Raw genomic sequence first — 16,072 nt, forward strand, 5'->3', positions numbered from 1 at the left:
AAACTATCTCACAGAAGGAGCAACACAGTAGAGGTCTCCTCTGTGTCTCTTCTAATCCAGTGCCTCCACAGTTTCATGTTTTACCGTCTCTGTCTGTAGCTTTGTCCTTCACTTTCACTGTCTGTGGCTGTCAGCCAGCAGAGGCAACCAACACCGTGACGTCACGGACAGTCGAACGACAAGATGGCGGCGCACTAGCTAAAAAACTAATGCAAAACGTCAAACTAAACTCAAAATTTCTCCTTAATGGTTACGTTTCATGTGTTAGTTTGACAATTTTTAAGTACAGTGGAAAACAGTTTAATTAACTATGTGTATTTGGCTGACTGCTTCATCTCCACTTTAAACACTTGCCTGTGAGAGTGATTTCAATGTTTAGAGTGTATTACACAAAAATGTAATAGTCAGGGCACACTGTGTTTTCTATGTTTCATCAAATGTTAAAAATGTGCTGCTTGTAACCCCCATTGCAAAATCTTCAATATAACATAACTAATAAACTATAGTAGTAGCTATATAATTTCTAAAGCTTTTTTGTGTATGCATAGATTTAAATGCTGGTATTTTATATGTTGGGTAGCTTAATCTATTATTATTTGTTATTGGATATTTTTAATACTATGGCTCTGCAAAGTAATTAGAAATCAAAAGCTCCAACTGTGTGTTTGTTCGTTTCAACCGCGGTGTATATAAATATTCAAATATAAAGTAACAAAGGTAGCTAATTCAGTACATCAATCGGGTAAATGTTGCTCATTCAATCACTCCCCACCATGGTTTGCTTTCTGCTGAAATGACTAAAGCATGCTAATATAAAGAATAAACACGATTCTCAGTAGTATCAAAATAACCCCATGTTAAAACCTCTATGGTTAAAACCATGTGGTACAATGTCCTGTCAAACCTCTTTGTTACGTTCTGTTACTACATTTCCCATGATGCATCAGTGCGTGGCCCCTGTGCTCGATGACAGCTATCCGGCGCCGAAACACCGATAGACGCTCAGACGAAAGAGCCATGGCGGCCACGGGTGGAGGGAAAATTAGAAGCAGGAGATATCACATCGCCTCTAAACCTTACGCCAAGAGTAAACAGGTAAATCGAGTGAAAGTTTTCGTGTTAAAAGCTCTTGTCGAGGACATCCCGGTGACCGCAGTGCCACTATCTTTCAGTCGTTGTTATTGTTTTGTTGGAGACCTTTTTACGGCCTGCTGTTAGCGCTCGTGGCCTCCACGCGCTGCTAGTGAATTAGCATGCTGGCTTACAGGGTTAGCTAAATCAGACGGACTTGACAGGTCAAATCACGGCACGGGGAAGTCTTTTAGACCAGTTAACCAGTATTTGTTACTGGTATGAACGCACACATGACACGTTGTAAGAGCCACGCTCGGCGCCGTTAGGAAGTTATTAGCTGTTAGCACAGTTAGCAGGAAGCAAGGAAGTGGAATTCTACACGTTAGCCGTTGGTGCTAATGGACGCTAGCACAGGCGAGCAGCGCATTGTTGTCTTTCAGTCTTTAAGTTTGGAGGCTTCACGCCGTGACATGATCGCTTGGGTCCCACTTTACACTCGGACGCAGTTGCGTGACACCAGCTTTAATAATACAGGTGATTTTTTCATACAGTGGCACCGGGCGTCACGGGAAACGTTTGGGATCTCAGGCTAACTCCGTGTTAGCCAAATCTCAGCCCGTTGGATTGCGCAGGAAGCATCGACTTGGTTGGAAACCCACATGGTTTGTCTGAGTGGATTCACTTGGCGCTGGGACAACGACTAATGATAGTTTTAAAGCCACTCCACGATGTGAACAGTGGATGTGATGTGTCTAAATGCACGGCGGACTTAATAATGTATTTTTCAATCACTACGCAGAGTAACGTTAATCAACTGAACTACAAATCAGATGGTTTGTTTATATGACTATCAACCTACTAATGTGTCCTATGGCTGCACAGAAAAGCCTATAAATATTTTATTTATTTATTTACTATTTACTGTATATTTACTAAACCGGCAGATTGAACATCAGTTAGATGTTTACTAAGTAGCTAGTCTTAGACAACAGCAGAGACAACATTTAGATTATTTAATTGATATATCATTGCTTTTGGGCAGTGATTTCAAATTAATGAATTGAATTCAAATTTAACAATTTTCTATGTGCATTTACCGAAACATATAAAGTTACAAGCCATGATCATAAAGACAGAAATGACATAAATTTCAAGTTTCTGTGTTTAACGGTTTTGTCATGAATGCACTATTTGTGTAGCACAAGTGTGAGTCCACCTTCACTGAGATAAATATGGGTTGGAGAAATACCCCTCAATATTGCACAATACAATTCAGCATGCACCACCACAAAGTACCACCTCTGAAAGAAACGTGAAGTTGAATAAGCACCTATTTAAAACAGTTTAAACAAAAACTGAACAGTATAATTCAGTGAAGGCTTTGGATTTATGTTTAACTCTGCATTAGTTTAAAACCAGGTGGGCTTAGTGAACTGTTACCTGAGTGAATATTAAACTTAGTGCAATAGTGTAATTTTGCTCATGAATCCTGCTGACTTGGTATGTGGTATAAGTATCAGTGAATCCCTTGACACCACCCTATGTGTATATGATGTGTTGACCCTGAATACGATTTGAGAAGGGCCATTGTATGTGATATGGAGTCATGATTACATTACATTACATTTTATCATGTCGAAAGACCACAGATGAGTCAGGACCAAAGTCATCTGAAAACAATGATTTTCCTTTATTGTTTACAGTTCAACTTGATAATTGGGTAGTAGAGCTTGGTTTACCAAGCTATGCTAGTTTAAAATGCCTGAGCATGATAAGACATGCAGTTTTTGCATTGTCACCGTTTTGATTCATCTCACAGCTTCATTGCCTGCAAATCGTAACAGTGGAAGACCCTCTTGCCAGCATTTACTTCATACTCTCATGTGGCATATAGCATCGGAAATAAGGATGTAGGAGTATAGTTTATCACGTTCATTCATGTGATTTTCTGAGCTTTAAAAGTTAAATATATTGATCCTCTCAGTTACATGTTACAAGTCAGTCAGACATGAGAGCTCCCAGAGAGCAGTGTCAGTTGATGCCGTGACCCTGTCCACAGCAGAAATGTGGCACCCATAAATCCTAACAACAGCAATACTGTACGTAGCACTAAGTCAACCAGCTCTGTCGTGTTTTTACGCTCTTGTCTTGTCAAAGTTGTGTGTATTTGCACATGGGTTAAAGTGCAGGCTTCCCCACAGGTGTATATCAAAGATTAGAGACACACGGCTGTTATCAGGAGTTGAAAGCTGTCAGGGGTTACACAGCATGTACATGAGGAGATGCACCAGTTAACTAGCTCCTCCGCTTAGATATTCCCTTCTCCACCTGGTAACTTCACCTCATCTTAAGATACTCAGTCACAGTCATAATACCAATCTAATATTAATATTGTGTTATGAATGAAATTAGAGCTGAAAATAGCTAAAGCAAATGTTCACTGCTACACAGTGGACCCTCCTTTGAATTTGTCATAACATCATTCATGTCATGAACCAGACCTTGACTCATGAGAGATATACGAGCATGAGATGCTCTAACGTTCAATTAGAGGAATGATTTGTACTCGAGACAAAAAGTTCAACAGCATTTTGGTAACTTTTGAATACAGTATTCTCCTTTCAAGGTCTGCAAACCCATTCAGAGGCGTTGGATATATTCCACTTAACTGGTTACCAATGATGTAGAAGACATGTTTTCACTAAGTTAAGTGTTTTACAGAAGTAATTTTTCTGTTGAGGTCCTGTGATGCCTGGTGTAGGAGTCAAGACTCATTCTTATTGATTAAAAATGATCCACCTCAGTACAGTGCAAACCAGCGTCACTTGCTCGCTGCTTCATCGAAGCATACAGTGCCTGACCCAGTTTCTGTCTTACTGAGCTTGTGTTTTGCTTTGCACCGGGGAGGACGAATGGCTTCTCATTGCAAGTGGGGCTGTGCAGCTGATTCAAATAATAAAATGCGGAGTTAAATCACAAGAGTTCAGCAATTGTTTTGATACGTTTCATGGCCTCAGAAACAAATTATGTGGAATTGGTTTCACCAAAGATTTATTATCTTCTGATAATCATAAATACAAGCATCCGTACTCTGTTGTCTTGGTGTAAATTGTTAAAACATAAATGCACACAATTCATCCAAGCATTTTTACTTGTTTTGTTTCACATGCACTGAATTTTATCCGGCGGTGATCATAGAGGAATATTTCTAATGGGCGGCCATAAACAATGTCTCAAGTTTATGGTTCTTTATAGTGTCTATACGCCTTCATCTGTGCCGCTCACACATTTCATTCCCCCGTTTATGGCCTCCTCTCTGTTCCTTGTGTTTTTATCAGCAGCAGTCAGGCCTCATCAGTCGGGTGACAGACACAGTAAAGAGCATCGTTCCTTCCTGGCTGCAGAAATACTTCAAGAATGAAGATGCTCCTGAAGGAGGGGGGGCTGTACAAGGGACAGACCAGAACTGCCAAACCCCACCTCCTCCTCCCCCTAATGGCAGTGAAGAGGGACCTCTTCCTCTGGATGGTCGCGACTCCCCAGAGCCCAGCACCAGTAACACAGGTAAGGGAAAGGATTTATTAAACCCATTACATGTAGTTTTGCATTGTCCTCTGCTCCATCGTGCTCATCTGAACCCGTCCTCTCTTGCACAGAGCCCTCAACCAGTCGGGCATCCCTGAACTTTCAGGAGTATGTGCTCTCTCGACCGCCTCTGAGTCGCTCTCACCTCCATTTCCCCCCGCTGGATGCCACCTCCCCAACACTGGGGGCTTCCAGCAGCCTCTTCTCCCAGCCCTCCACCTCCACAGCCCCTGGGCCCTTTTCCACTGGCTTCTCTTTGGTTAAAGAAATCAAGGATAACCTATCGCAGCATGAAGATGATAACATCTCCACCACAAGCGGGTTTTCCTCTCGCGCCTCTGACAAAGGTAAAGGCAGAGTATTTGCATTAGAGCTGTCAACAAATATTTCACATTTGATTATCAAATAATAAAAACACAACCACTACTGTTTGTCAAACTTGTTCTCATGTGTGCTTTGGCTGCTCGCTCTGAATGACAGACAGAAGTCACACAACATCAACTTTTATTGATTGAAAATGAAATGTAGGTCAAGCTGAAACGAGTTAATAAGTCAACAACGGTGTGGTGGTCAGGATGTGATAATTCTCAACCCAGCTCGGCGGCAGAGTTTGAGCTGCTATGCGAGTTACAGTTGGCCAAGTCTTCCACTCCAGCACTAGTAGCAACATGAGGACACATCTGACAGATATGCACCCTAATGAGCTCCTATAGTTTTATTGTCTCTTGGTGTATTGGTGCCCTCTTATGGACATTATTTATAAAAACTGACATTTGAATGGCTTGAACCTAAATATGTTGACACACACATCACAACATTCACCTTGTGTTGATCTGGTTTGTACAGGATTTCTTATTATCTGAAACTGAATATAAGTGTATTTAAAGCAAATTCAACCACATACCCAAAAGGAAACATTTTGAATTTTGTCGTAGGTGGAGGTCAGGTCAGTGTCTGTGACTTTATTTCTCTTGTTTGTGGTTAGGCCCCGACCTGAAATGCTAAGCTTGGTTTCCACAACACGGTCTGAGATGAATCTCCTCTTTTTCAGATGTTCCCACTTCCAAAACAGCGTCACTTCCCCAGCTTTGGTCCCCCGAGATGGACAGAACAAACTCTGGGCCTCAGCCCTCCCACTCCAGCATGAAAAGGCCTGCTTTCAACCTGTCAGTTTTTGGAACATCCTCCAATGTGAGTGTCTGGGTTTCTGTCATCAGCATAATGAGTCTGTCAATGTGTAATGGTCAAAAAAAAAAGAAAGAAAGCAAAGAAAAGCAGACTGAAAGAACAAATCTGTGCCACAAAGCTCTGTATTTTGGTGTCTCAGGGTTTGATCTAGGCTGTGCCATTAGTGCGGTGACCCACTTAATATAAAATGGCCCTCTGGAATTTGGTCAGTGCACCAACTCTTCAAAATCACGTGTACCACAAACTTGGTCACATTTTAAGCTGACCACTGGGTTTCAGGTGTCGCTAAATAATGGTACCTCAGGCTTCAGTTTTGATTATTGATAATTAGTAGGTGTTATGTGTTACCTGCATAATCTGGAAAAGTGCCACCTTGCCCACGGCCATGCAGTGTCTTGATGTGTCGCTTTCTTTCTCTCTGGTGTCACTGACATGTTGTACAACAACTATCGCGGGTGGCAATGTGCCAGACGCCACAGCTGAGCCTCGCCAACACTTCATAAGAATTAATCTTTCCTGGTGTGCAGTCTGAAGAAAGTGTTGTTGGGAATATAAAAGCAAAATTTGCAGCAACACCTCGTACAAGTCCAAGCTTGTTGCTGCATATGTTTTTAACAATGCACTGACACCCGGAGATTGATTTAGGTTTTTTCCCCCCACATTAAACCACATTGTGATGATATTTACATCACACAGGAAAGTTAGGGATAAGAAGTTGACATATTAATAAAGATGATTGGCTATTTAAACATTTACAGGGTTTATTTGAATTTTTGCTGATTACAATGTTTGTTTAGCTGCTTAAACCTACACGTTTTCACACATGACGAATACTTAGGCCTGAGAATTAATTTCAGATTTCATATAACGTCATTGATTAGAAATAGTTTGAACTAATTCAACTTATACCCAATAATGTTAAATTTAACCCTTTCTCTTTCAGTCATCATTAAACAGCACAGTGCTGAACTCCAGCCAGCTTGGAGACTCACCCTTCTACCCCGGGAAGACCATGTACGGTGGGGCAGCTGCAGTCAGGAGCTCTCGCGGACGTCCTGGAACACCGTACCAGGTGAGCTAGTGACAGCCATGTAGACTAGAAGCTCAGAGACTCATCTTGGAGCAGAATAATGGTGAATTTATTAACTTATGACAACCAGTTATTTTAATTCTACATGTACATCCAATGTCCTTGAAGTGTATTTGCCCTTTCTAGGTGAGCACTTAATTTCTGACATCATAAGATGAATGCGACTCAAGTATGAATATTTTTATTATAATTTGAGATTAAATTAGCTCATCTGATCCGTAGGCTCCGGTGAGGAGACAGATCAAGGCCAAGCCTGCCGGTGCTCAGCCCTGTGGTGTGACCAGCGCTACAGCCAGACGCATCCTGCAGTCCTTGGAGCGCATGTCGAGCCCCCTGGCCGTGAGTGTGCACACACACACACACAAACACAATCTCTGCAGTTCAAACCTGGGGGGTATCCATCAAGCTTGTTTAGCTCAAAGTCTGGCTTAAATGTCCTAGTCTTGTTTATTTTAGTGAGAGTTCAGTTCCATCAACACGGCCAAGATTAGCTCCACCTCGGTAACCATGGAAACCATGGTTCTGGCTAAGCCTGGTGCTTTCAGCTAAGCTCCGACCTCCATGACGGCTGCAGCGGAGACATAAGTTGTGCCTCCTCTACCTAGTAAGCTATACAACGTACGTGCAAGAGGGGTTCATATGATGCTCAAACAAAAGGAACTTTGTGTCATTTACGCTTTGATCCTGTCAGTCGTATTGTTCCAGACCTCCTCCGTTACCTTGTCAATGGCAGCAGTGTTGACTTTTTGTGTTGTAGTCTATATTATATTCATCATAAATCTCCATAAGGAGCGTTTACTCCACTGTGGAGAAGCTTTGATGCATGTGTTTCCTTTGCTTTGGGCCATTTTTTGATATTTTTGGCACTCGACTGGTGTGGGCTTCTACGAGGTGAGGCTTGAATTGGCGTCAAGTGGAGCCGGCTGATCTCACTTGATGGAACGGGTCGGGGTTTGGTTTGGAGTTTGCGCTAATTCAAGCTTCAAGATTACACCATAGTCTGGATGTTCTTAGTGACTTTGATGGAATAACCCCCCAGGTTTCAACTTAAAGTGCATCAGTGCTCTAGCACTAAATATGTCGTTAATATAGAATTTGTGTCGTCATATTTTAGCATTTTCCCTGGCAAGATTATTTTGACATTTTCTCTTATTTACAGGACGCCAAGAGAATCCCAGCAGCAGCTTCATCCCCCATGTCACCAGTAAGTGTTCTTCATGCCCCTAAATTGTGTGTCTAAGCATGAACAGCAGCATAGTATAAGGCAGTACAACCACTACAAGTGGTCATTAATATCCAAAACATGTAAGAAAGGGCCAGAAATACTTTTGAGTAATAAGTCTCTGTGAAATTGTAAAATACTGGAAAAGTACATAGAGAAGTTTTATTGATTTTTGTCCCATAAAGAAGACCTGTTTTCTGACACGAGTTTTCCTTTGGCAGTTGATGGATGGATCAAATCTAGATGTTTCACATTTCCAGGCAAAAAAGAAAAGGGTAAGTACAGATTCTGTTATTCTTGTGGCCACATTCATGTCAAAAATTTAATTTGTGAGAAGATTCTGATTTTATAAAGACTTAACGCCAAATGTCCCTGCATGATTTGAAGCTGGTATATTGCACATCAGCAAACAAACCTGACTTGTGTCTTGGTTGGAGTGTTTGCACAACGCTCACAAGGCTCAGTGATGTGAATGAAACAGGGATGTCATTGTACAAACTCGGCAGCATTTGTTGTGGTTCGTCTTTCTGTCATTCCCTGCCTCGCTGCCTGTTGGCCTCCTTTACAATAGTTAACAGGATTCTCCGCGGCCGGGACACAGCTGTTCACCGCTGCGTGTGCGTGCATGTTGTTCTTTACACGTGCATGTGCACACAAGTGCTCGCGAGCAAAAGTGTGCTAGACTGCAGGTTGTATTCAGTTCATGAAAGTGTGTATGTGCTGTGTGTTAAGTGTGGTCCATTGTTAAATTGTGCCAGCACTGGGCTGGACTTGACCTCAGTAATAACTGTCAGGCATTTCTATCTGCGACAGCTGCTTTGTAAAGGCCAACAATGGTGTATTGACCCTTGCAAGTTCCCTATAAATGAATCCGTCATAATATTACCTTATGGAAATCCAATATATAATTTGAGGAACTGCATTGTTTTTCAACGGTTAAAGAGATTGGGAGTTGACAAATAGCCTTTACTGTTTTGTTTTTTTTTTTAAACAAATAGCAGTTGGCGCGGAAATGGATGCTCGGATTTCACAGTGAGGAATTTTGCATTTGAGAAACAAAGTATAATACACAGGCCTAGTTTAGCTTTTCTGTGTTTCATTTTTTTGTTATCAGCACGACACCAGCAATGTGCCAGCAAGAAGGTGAAACAACCATAGAGCTCTAGTCCAAAATAAAAGGATAACACTGGTGTTATTTAATTGTATGTATTTATTGAAATGATCATATTGCTGGAAGAAGATTTTATGTTTGTGCAGTTGTACCCGATGTGTGTGCCCTGCGTGTTTTGTTCTGAAACAATCCTGTATTTCTCTGGAGGTGAGAAATGCATTGGTCAATGTATTGGTCACATCTGGGATGTGTCTAACATTTGTACACCTGTTGAGTTCTGTGGCATAGAGTCAGGAGCTGAATTAGCCACACTCAGGTGAAGAAGCACTTCTTGTCTGTTTCTAATTTTCATCTATGTATAAACACACTTTCTTCATTTCAGATGGATCCCGCTCTCCCGCCGGTGCAGAAGCTGGTGGTTCCTGCTGCAGCCTCAGTGTCAGGAAACCGCTCTGTGTCCTTCAGGCCTACTTTGACTCCTGGAGGAGTGAGCCGAAGTCTGGACAGGACCCCGAGAGAGACGGTCAGTAACACAGTGCTGCCTTAATTTGCACCACAGCAGTGGTCCTATACATTAAATACTGCCAACAGGTGATTAATACAAACTGCTCTAATTATTTTCTTATTCTTGTTTCAACAGCCCACAAGACAATCACCTCAGCTACCTAAAGCAACCCCAGGTCCATCTCAAAGGTACTAATGCAACACTGCTGGGAGTAACCGTATATTTATTTCAAATAATTAGAGCGATAAGTAAACGTAATGCAAACATATACATACAGCATATCCAACAAAAACAAGTGTGTGAGCTAAATGTGAGTTTGCAGTTTTGAAGAAAATTGATGAAACCTGCTGAGCGGGTCATTTAGTTGTTACTGTGTTCCTAAGGTGAAGTGATTGTAGCTGATCATTTAAAAAGAAAAACAACAGTAGTAGACAGTCTGGTCCTTTCATCAGCTCTCCCTCTCCACCAGCTGAGACACAACTGATGATAAGGGAGAGACCAAGTACCACTTTAAACCCTGATGGCAGCACCTATAATAGAGTCGGTGGGAAGTGTAGGCCGATGTATTCCAAACGACTTTGATGTTGCACAATATGACTACAACATAGCGGAAGAGGAAATCTTGTTAATAAAGAAAAGAGAAAGCTTTTAACACCAATGTTACCAGTAGAAAAATAAGCCCGGAGCCCTGAGATCAACTCCTTGTCACATTGTTTTATGATAATTATCAAACCTTTTCAGTGGATGCCTGATTTCTCTGTGCGATTTTTAGTTTATTGTACTGACTGTAACTGGGCTATCTTCTACTAGCACAATGGGTTCCAGCATCCCGGCCTATCCTCTGTCGAGCACGCCTGCAGCCAGCGGCGTCGGCTCTGGAGGGGGCAAGATGAAGAGAGAGCGGACCACTGCAAGACCCTCCTCCAAACGCCCTGAAGAGGACGAGGTGAGAAGAAGCTTTTGCACCAAAAACCACAAGGCTCTGACTTAAAGACTGACAGTGGAGCATTTCTATTACAGCATTGTTCATTATTTAACCACAGGGTTGGGTTTCCCAGTCCTCATCAGTTAGATACACAAACAGTTTTTGTATGAAAGTAAAGAAAGAAACTGGTGTTCTTACTTTTACTATGGACATTTATGCCAGGGCAGCATTAGAATTATTATCAGGCAAGAGAAAAGTCATCAATAAAGATCAGATAGTGTCCTTTATAACATTCAGATTGATATAAACCAGGGTTTTGTCTCCTCTACAAATGTGCTGAATCATTTGTTAGTTTGCAGTTCTCACTAAAGAAAGCTTCCGGTCTTTAAAATTGCAAACAAAGTGATACTAATTTCTGATTTCCAGGTGGTTGAAGTACCCGACCTTCCAGCCATTTCACTTCCCATCAGCACCTCCGCCTTGCCCACCTTCAGCTTCTCCTCCCCTCTTCCACCTCTCACTGCCTCCACCACCATGAGCACCCCCTCTAAAGCCACAGCTGTTACTCCCGTTAAGGAAATGTTCACAAATAAGGTCGGTCCTAAAACTTTCACTTCCTACAGGCACGTCTAATTAGAAAACAACATTTTACTTATGTTCTTTTTTCTTTTTTTTTCCAGGAGCCTCCAGCGGCCTCAACTCCCCCCTGTGTCCCTTTTACATTTTCTTCCCCTATTGTCAAAGCCACTGCTGCTAGCCCACCTTCCTTTTCCCCCTCAGTAAGTAAATGGTTTATTACTTGCTAATTAAATATAATCTGCTTTATATACACTTTATATATCATTAAAAAAATAAACATTGATTGATTGTTTATTTGCTGTTCCTGTTTTCTAGGCTGGATTTACATTTAGTGCACCTGTAGCAAAAATAGGTCCCTCCCTGTTGAATGGGAAGCTGGCTACTCCCATAGCAACAGCAGGTAAGAATGTTTTTTTCTTTTTTTATTACAGTTTGTTTGATTCTTGTTTCTTCCCGTGAAACAGAAAATTCATAATCAACTTTGGTGTTGATTAACTTTTGTGTTGTCATGATGATTTCTACAGTGAAGCCAGCAGCAAACAAAAGCACAGAAGATTTTGAAGGACCCTTTAAACCAGCCAAGACCCTGAAGCAGGGCAGCGTTCTGGATCTTCTCAAAGCACCTGGTGGGGATTCACTGACGCATCATCTACAACCGTGTTGTTGTGTTTCTGCCCGGTACATGACTGAATCAGGAAGTCTGTTGTTTTAACTCTTCTTCTTCTCTTCTCTCTTCAGGTTTTGCCTCTCCTGTTACTCGAACTTCCCCAGGCCCGGACAACTCTCCCCACCAGACCTCCACACTATCCACCGCCCCCTCCTCCTCCTCCACCTCCACCACCACCTCTTCCCTCTCTTCTTCAACAGGGCTCGGCGATATGTTCAAAGCTCCGCTAAACTGGAGCTGCGACGTGTGCTTGGTGCAGAACAAGCCATCGGATGCAAAATGTGTTTGCTGCATGGCCCCACAGCCCAACTCCTCTTCATCAAAATCTATGGACAGTAAGCCTTCACCCTTAACCTCGGTTGGGCTGGAGAGCAGCAGCACGAACACCACCTCCACCACTACAACCACCACAGGCTTTGGCACGATGTTTTCCAAACCTGCAGGAACCTGGGACTGTGATACGTGTCTTGTTCTGAACAAACCCGATGCAGTAAAGTGTGTGGCCTGCGAAACGGCCAAACCCGGGACAGGACTTAAACCCTCACTGACTCTCCCTTCTGCCTTCTCAGCTGTTAAGACTGTACCCACCTCCACAGCTCCCATCTCCACAGGATTCGCTGGATTTGGAGACAAATTCAAAAAACCTGAGGGTGCATGGGAGTGTGATACATGTATGGTACAGAACAAGGCAGAAGACTCCAAGTGTGTGGCCTGCATGAGCGCTAAACCAGGTAATGAGAGCATGGCTGTGCACATTTGGTGTTTAGATAATCCAGCTGTGTCCTATTTTTAAAAAGAAAAAAAAGGCAATTGTCTGTTTAGTGAAGCATCTTCCCTTTCCTCATCAACATCACAGGAGCATCAGCAGGAACATCCTCAGGAGCTTCTGCAGAGTCCTCCTCTCCAGCCAGCACCGCTCCAGTGTTTGGTTTGGGAGATAAATTCAAGAAGCCAGAGGGTGCCTGGGATTGTGATGTATGTCTTGTGCAGAATAAGGCTGCTGATGTACAGTGTGTTGCTTGTCAGACAGCCAAACCCGGGGCTACCGTGGAGCCTAAAGGTATTGTGATTTCTATGTGGTAGAGCAATGATACATTAATCGTCTAATAATCTAATCCTTTGAATTATATTTTACTTCCAATATGGCCAAAACCAAATCTGAAACTCACAACTTGATGTGTAACCTGAACTTAATCCATCCCCCCCCCCCCCCCCTTTCTTTTGCATCTTTTCTATCCCCTGTTTCTCTTCAGCTTTTGGTTCGTCTTTTGGTTCGTCAACTGGTGGGACTTCTACCTCTAGTTCTGGAGGATTTAAGTTTGGTACATCAGACAGCACCTCGGGGTCTGGATCTGGAGGTTTCAAGTTTGGGGGCTCATTTTCCGAGTCCTCTTCTTCTTCTTCATCATCAGGTGGATTCAAATTTGGAACCCCATTTGGAAACGCCTCGTTAGAAACCACTTCTAAAGACACTAATGCCTCATCAGGGTTTAAATTTGGCAGCTCCTCTGAGGGCTTTAAATTTGGGGCTGCCTCTAGTGATGACAAAAAGTCAGACCAACCCGCCGCCGGTTCTGGGTTTAAGTTCGGAACCAGCGGCGGGATAATGTTTGGAACTGGATCATCTAGCACAGAAAGCAACTCTAAGGGAGGCTTCACCTTTGGACTTTCAAAACCCGAGGAGAAAACATCAGACGCCACCACCACCACCTCCTCCTCATCCTCTGTTAGTTTCACTCCTCCTGTTTCCTCTCAAGGAAAGAGCGACAGTCCTGCACCATCAAACGACACCACATCAACAATCACTAATGCAACCACCACCACAACCACCACTGCCGGGTCTGTGTTTGGGAGACTGGGAGAGCCGAGTTTGGTGACCGCCACACCACAAGGGGGCTCCACCTTTGGATCGTTACAGGCGGACAAAGAGCCGGCAGCTCCCACGTTTACCTTTGGGAAGCCAGAGGAAAAGAAGGAAAGCGCTGCACCCTCAGCTCCATCTAGCTTCCTCTTCGGTGCTGCTAGTAAAGATGCAGATGCGACACCAGCGGCGGCCACTACAGGTGGCTTTTCCTTCAGCAAGCCAAGTGCTCCAACAGAAAAACCTCCACCTCCATATCCCTTTGGAAAGCCAGCAGACAAGAGCGAAACATCTGCTGCAGAGGCCCCAAAGCCCACATTCAACTTTGGACAAAGTGCTACAGGTATTTTTGACTTATTATTTGTCATTACTGTTGGAACAATGTGTACACAATTAAAATAAGCATGTTTAGCTCAAATACACAAAAATTACACATTGTAAGAATAAGTCGGCAGGACAAATTCCTCTCTGCTGTGCACTACACACCATGAGCAACACTTTTCTTGTCTTCCACCAGATTCCGCTGCTGCTGCTCCAAAACCAGCATTTTCCTTTATGGCTGGTAATCCTACCAACTCTACATCCTCGTCGTCCTCAACTCCGACTCCCAGTCTGTTCGGCAGCAGCAGCAGCAACAACGGCTCCACCCAGGCTCCAGTTCCCTCCGCAGCTCCCGGTTCTTTTGTTTTCGGTCAGCCTGCTGCAACCTCAAGTGATGCTCCTCCAGCTAAAGCCTTCGTCTTTGGCCAGAACCAGGACAGCCAGCTGCCTGCTCCCTCAGCGGCTCCCCTGAACTCTGTCTCAGCTCCAGCTCCTTCTCAACCCTTTATCTTTGGTGCACCTGCCAGTGCTGCTGCTCCTGCTGCTGCTGCTGCTCCTCCATCCTTCAGTTTTGGAGCAGCAGCTCCCTCTGCTGTCTCATCTGCAGGTCTGTATCTGCAATAAGTGGTTGTTGGGCTCAAATATTGGTGTTGTATGTACAATCTGTATGTATTTATATATTTTTAAAATTATTTTTCTTTTTAACTCACAGCTCCGTCTGCAGCGCCTGCCCCATTTGTATTCAGCTCAGCTCCCACTAGTGGGTTTGGGGCCAACCAGGCTCCTTCATTTGGCTCATCCTTTGGATCCCCTTTCACAGCCACACCCTCCCAAAGCCCAGCTTTTGGGGCCAAATCCAATGCTGCCCCCGTCTTTGGACAGCAGACCAACTCTACACCTGTGTTTGGAGCAGCTAATAACTCTGCACCAGGTGGGTCACTTGAACCATTTCAGCTCCTTTCCCAGGTTGTTTGTAAAACACAGGGCTTAAGGTTCTCCAACAGGGTGCAGGGTTCCTGGTGTGGCGCTGTTTGAGCGAATTCTGAAAGTAGGCCATGTTACTGTAACGTCACTGAAGTGAGAGGTCTGACCTGTGTTCATGTCTTTTGTACTTGTCAGCTGCTTAATTATAGATGGACCAAATGAATGAACTTGCACTACTACCACATTCAGTAGATACAAGTGTCAGCGTTAGCTTACGGTATTATGGCCATTGGCCACTTAACGTAACATGTAAAAAACACTGCCTCAACCCCCCCCCACACACACACACACACATCCATTTTTTTGGCACAGACATTTTATCAGGCTTTAATCCCTGAGAAGAATGTGTTAGTCATCTTCATATTATGAAATGTATCACATGTAGGTGAAATTATAGTTGTCTGTAAACATGTAAATGTGCATTATTTTGAACAGGTGGAGGCTTTCAGTTTGGAGCAGCCAGTGGATTTGGAGCAACAAACAACAACACCTCAGGTGTATTTACTTTTGGAGTCGGCGCCACAGGTTCACCTGCCCCCCCTCCCAACCCCTCCATTGCACCCCAGCCAGGACCACCTGGAGGGGGATTCAACTTCTCACAATCCCCTGCATTCAATATTGGGTATGTTGCACCTTCTTAGTTTCCATGCAAGTATGTTTTGAATAATGTGCCTCTCCTGGCCCATTCAAAGTAAAAACAAAGGGTAAGGTACCAAACATTTAGAGCAGATAAGCTGATAAGAGATAATAAATCACCACATCTTTATGTTCAGATTAAAAAAGCTTCAGTAGAAATATCATCTCTTTATTTCCTAGAAAAACATAACTGCTTCAAACCCACCACTTTCATTTTCAAGAGACTGAAAAAAATATGCCAGAAATAATTGTTTTGATATCAAAAATTGGTTATCATGGTAAGCTCACTTAGCTCGGACACAGTGTGTGTGTCCGAGCTAAATC

The 16,072-nt window shown here is 43.3% G+C and overlaps 1 protein-coding gene across 2 annotated transcripts in view; it reads left to right on the forward strand.

Moving 5' to 3' along the window:
* Nucleotides 1-970: 970 nt before the first annotated feature.
* The window catches only part of nup153 (nucleoporin 153), a 16,935-nt gene continuing 1,833 nt past the window's right edge, over nt 971-16,072 (forward strand). Inside the window, exons 1-21 of one of the 2 annotated variants that reach the window (XM_083982562.1) lie at nt 971-1,095; nt 4,413-4,638; nt 4,731-5,006; nt 5,711-5,850; nt 6,791-6,919; nt 7,160-7,276; nt 8,097-8,141; nt 8,381-8,434; nt 9,653-9,793; nt 9,911-9,963; nt 10,586-10,721; nt 11,127-11,294; nt 11,381-11,479; nt 11,595-11,679; nt 11,804-11,905; nt 12,018-12,677; nt 12,803-13,006; nt 13,200-14,150; nt 14,325-14,735; nt 14,841-15,059; nt 15,548-15,734. In XM_083982562.1, the coding sequence (XP_083838688.1) occupies nt 1,018-1,095; nt 4,413-4,638; nt 4,731-5,006; nt 5,711-5,850; nt 6,791-6,919; nt 7,160-7,276; nt 8,097-8,141; nt 8,381-8,434; nt 9,653-9,793; nt 9,911-9,963; nt 10,586-10,721; nt 11,127-11,294; nt 11,381-11,479; nt 11,595-11,679; nt 11,804-11,905; nt 12,018-12,677; nt 12,803-13,006; nt 13,200-14,150; nt 14,325-14,735; nt 14,841-15,059; nt 15,548-15,734 (4,481 nt within the window). In that variant the 5' untranslated portion in view covers nt 971-1,017. The remainder of the gene's footprint in view (nt 1,096-4,412; nt 4,639-4,730; nt 5,007-5,710; nt 5,851-6,790; nt 6,920-7,159; nt 7,277-8,096; nt 8,142-8,380; nt 8,435-9,652; nt 9,794-9,910; nt 9,964-10,585; nt 10,722-11,126; nt 11,295-11,380; nt 11,480-11,594; nt 11,680-11,803; nt 11,906-12,017; nt 12,678-12,802; nt 13,007-13,199; nt 14,151-14,324; nt 14,736-14,840; nt 15,060-15,547; nt 15,735-16,072) is intronic. The other variant, XM_083982563.1, reaches the window with a different exon arrangement.

The sequence above is a fragment of the Trachurus trachurus genome (assembly GCF_905171665.1).
Source record: "Trachurus trachurus genome assembly, chromosome: 11".
Lineage (NCBI taxonomy): Eukaryota > Metazoa > Chordata > Actinopteri > Carangiformes > Carangidae > Trachurus > Trachurus trachurus.